Here is a 4,061-nt window from a genome sequence, read left to right as displayed (position 1 = left end):
AGCAGAACACCACTCTGCCCAATCTTCAGTAGCTGCTGTCAATGATGAATGTCACAACATCCAGTTTGACATTCAGTCAGTAGGCCTTATGCCAGGTCTGGTTCTTCCTTGATAACCAGACTGCAAGTGAATACTAAGTTCTAACAGAGCTTCTGTTCCTTAGTATCTGTTGACAGGTATGAATGTCACAGCATTCAATAATCCTGTGTTAGCTAGTCCTGCAGTAACTACAATGTAGTTACATATACATGTCATGACATCAGTCAAGACATTAGTGTTTTACCATACAATGCAGCCAATTAAACACCTACAGATACAATGATGTAGATTGAAATACCTTATCAGATGATTCCAAAGCAATTTGTGGCTATATATTCAATATAGTTGGAGGAGTTGTATCTTGGCTATCAAAGTAACAATCTATCTTAGGTCAATCCAAGATGGAGTTTGAGATGGTAGCATTAACGTCCGTTAGTGAAAGTTGTGCCAACTGTGTTGATCCACTACGATAGTACACGACTATTGCAAAAATTGAGAATCGTTCTTATAATGGAAAAAGACATCAAATTAGAATAAAACACGTCATAGTTAGACATTGTATCTCTAAAAGAGTTGTAAGAGTGGATCATGTACGCACTGATGAACATTTAGCAGATCCTTTGAAGAAAAGATTAGCTAGAGAGAAATTCGATAATACATCCAAGAAGATGAGACAAATTCCTATAGAGAAAGCAGTTTCTCATTATGGAAACCCGACCTAATAGCCTGGAGATCCCAAGAAATAAGTTCAATGGGTAATAAAAAGTTATGAGTAATATGATGTGATCATGCTAGTGTGAATAAGAGCAACATGAATCCTGAAGCGATTAGAGGATGATATATTAGAAACTCTTAATGAGATCAATACTCTGTATGAAGAAGTAACTAGCTATAGGAGTACTCTTGATAGACTTACATATGTGAGTGTGGAACTTATGTCGGTTCCTATAAAATTTTGAGGCAGAATTTCTAGAGTCTTCACTAAACTGGGGTACATGTGCAAAGCCATTAAGAAAAGGTTGTGTACGAGTTTGATGTCTAAGATAAACTTCAAGACAATTGTGTCACTCTTGTTGAATCAGAATCTTACTTGCTACACAAAAGTTCAAGATTCTGCTTATGCACAATCTTAGAATCATTTGACCTTCTTTCTGAAATCACTATTTTTAAATTCAAGTGAGGGGATTGTTGGAAATTAATGGGTTAATAAGGAATTGGAAAGAGTTAGTGGCACTAAGTTGGAAATAAATGAGCACAAGTATGAGCTAGTGTGTACGATGGTGAATTTGAAAAAATTCATTAAAGTCCCACATAGGAGAAAGAACACACTTTAATAGTGTTATATTCCAAGTTGAACAGTTGGGTTGGGCCCAAGGGTGTGTAATTTTGTGGTTGGGTGAGAACACAAATCCATGAAATATTACACATGTGTGCCCGATATCGTTGTTTGTTAGACCGTCTCGGTTCGATCCGGTCCTGTCTTAGACTTGGTACCAGAGCTAGAAGCATGGTCAACACCATGACCTACGTCTCTCATTCTTGTTCCACAAATGGAAAAATATTGTCAAAGATAATTAATTTGTTAAAACTTTTAAGAAATTTGAATTTTAATATTGTAATTTTTTAACTTCTAAACAAAAATGTAATTATTTATTATTTTGCTAAGGATTATGATAGTCTCTGGTTATCTATATACTAACACAAACTAAAATTTGATACACGTCTCACAGATCGTTAATAATTAAGTCGAGTCTATCTAATCTATTTAATGTGCGAGTTTACGAAGAGTGTATTAAACGGGACAATTTTAGTTCCGCTCTATATCACAAGTGTAGACAATCTAAAACCTAGTTAAAAATTAATTTACTTTAAAAACATTCCCAAGAATTTATGCCGGAGTTATTGAGGTTGAGTAATATTACTAAACATAACTAATAAAGTGATATCCTTGCAGAGTTAATTTTCAATTTTAACGTATCATCATAAGTGCATCATGTCATGATGGTCGTAAAAGAACAAACCAAGCACTAAAATATGTTCATGCTAGAGACGTTTATGAAAGAAATATCCTTTATATAGATTGAATTTTTGTTCCCTTGTTTTGTGTGTTGATCCATTTCAAATGATATGAGTAAGTGATGATTTATATAAAAAGTCTGATCCATAATCTATCTAATATTTGAGAATAAGTGATCCATAATCTATCGCATCGAGATGAAACATTTAGCAAAAGATGTAATGTCATAATCTATCATTTAATTAAGCATCCTTCATTCAAATCCACTAACAAAATAGTAACAACTAACATTCATCAAATTTTAAAAGAATCAGAAACTAGTTATGCAGAATTTACATAAAAGAATGATTGACCATAGATACTACACATTCATTGACAATAACTTGACAGATTTCAAAACACATTACTGCTAACAGTTTCTTAGTTCAGAACAGTTTCTATAAGAACACAACATGTTGCACTCTTTAGTATCTCTTGTGAGTGTTGCTTCTTTTTGTATCCTCAAGTTCCCACATATTCTTCAATGACTTCCATTTGTGTTCAAAAGTGTCACTAAACTTTTTTGCAATTTGGTAAATATGATTCCTTGGAGGATAGGTTACCATTGCATTAGAGAACACAAGCCTCATGTCGCTAGCAAACTCATCCGGTGTTGCATACAACCTCATTTTTCTCTCTATTTCCTTCAAACCTATTGCCTTTGTCTTACACTTATCAGACTTTGCTATTTTTGGAGGATCTTTCAAATCCCAACCATCTCTATCTACCAACATCCTCTTTAATATCAACCAACATTGCCTCCTCTTAACACCATCCATCGGTTCCTTCAACCCACATTCTTCACCTCTTGTCACAGACGCTGGTTTTGAACAATGTCTTGAACTTTCTTTCGGACCATTAAAAGCTATTTCTGTTTTGGAAACTTGGTTCTTGAGTATCTTCTTGTCTTCAACAACATTGTCATTATCCTTTGGTTGAGACAAAGGTATTGTGTTGGAAACTTGGTTCTTGAGGATCTTCTTGTTTTCAACAACAATGTTACTATCCTTTGGTTGAGACGTAACTGTGTTGGAAACTTGGTTCTTGATCTTGATTATCTTCTTGTTTTCAACAACAATGTTACTACCCTTTGGTTGAGACGTAACTGTGTTGGAAACTTGGTTCTTGATGATCTTCTTGTTTTCAACAACAATGTTACTATCCTTTGTTTGAGACAAAGCTGTTGATTTGGTTTGATAATTTGAATCAACCCAATAACAGGTTACGACTGGTTTCACAGAATCTTGAATCTTCCTTCTCTTGTTTTCATATGTGGCGCAAGAATTTGAATCACGTTTTCTTGAACCAGGAGGATAACTGAGCTTGACGATAAGTCTTTTACGAGGTTGTGTTTTCTCGGACATGGATGCAGAAGAAGGGTTTGTGTTCGATGCTTCTAAGAAAGAAAGTTTGGTGTTGTCGGACATGGATGCAGAAGAAGGGTTTGTGTTCGATGCTTCTAAGGAAGAAGGTTTGGTGTTATGTGACATGGATGCTTTTAAGGAAGAAGGGTTTGCGTTGTGTGACATGGATGCTGTAAAGCTAATGATGTTTGTTTGTAAAGGTTAAGTGTGTCTGTCTATATATAAAATTTGTTTGTTACCATATTCAATACAACTTTAAATATTCAATCTTATTCAATAATTAGATTTTATTTGATTATACCGATATCTAGGGATACATCTAAAACAACTTTAAAAATTCAATCTGTTTCTTAATTATTTCTTAAAATTTTATCATGAATGAGTCATCGCAAAAGGAAAGAGCCTTTAATTTTTTAGAAGTTGTTTTAACTAAGTTCTCATTTGATTTTCTTTAAAGCCTCTTAAAAATATTTTTAAATTTTTTTTTTGTTTAAAAATTGTAACAAACAAACCCAAAGGTCATTTAAAAAATAAGTCTTTAAATATTAATAAATTCTTTTACAACTGAATAATTTTAATTTATATTTTAAAATTATTTATTT

The 4,061-nt window shown here is 33.4% G+C and overlaps 1 protein-coding gene across 1 annotated transcript; it reads right to left on the bottom strand.

Annotated features, from left to right (window-relative positions):
• Positions 1-2,520: 2,520 nt before the first annotated feature.
• Positions 2,521-3,459, bottom strand: LOC127123184 (transcription factor GTE3, chloroplastic-like). Its single transcript, XM_051053431.1, has one exon. The coding sequence runs from the start codon at positions 3,457-3,459 to the stop codon at positions 2,521-2,523; it is 939 nt and encodes a 312-aa protein (XP_050909388.1).
• Positions 3,460-4,061: the final 602 nt, after the last annotated feature.

This window comes from Lathyrus oleraceus, chromosome 2 (assembly GCF_024323335.1).
Source record: "Lathyrus oleraceus cultivar Zhongwan6 chromosome 2, CAAS_Psat_ZW6_1.0, whole genome shotgun sequence".
Classification (NCBI taxonomy): domain Eukaryota; kingdom Viridiplantae; phylum Streptophyta; class Magnoliopsida; order Fabales; family Fabaceae; genus Lathyrus; species Lathyrus oleraceus.
This window is presented reverse-complemented; position numbering and strand designations above follow the sequence as displayed.

Coding starts and splice junctions, on each gene's coding strand:
- LOC127123184 (XM_051053431.1), bottom strand. CDS start 3,459: ATGTCCGAGAAAACACAACCTCGTAAAAGACTTATCGTCAAGCTCAGT.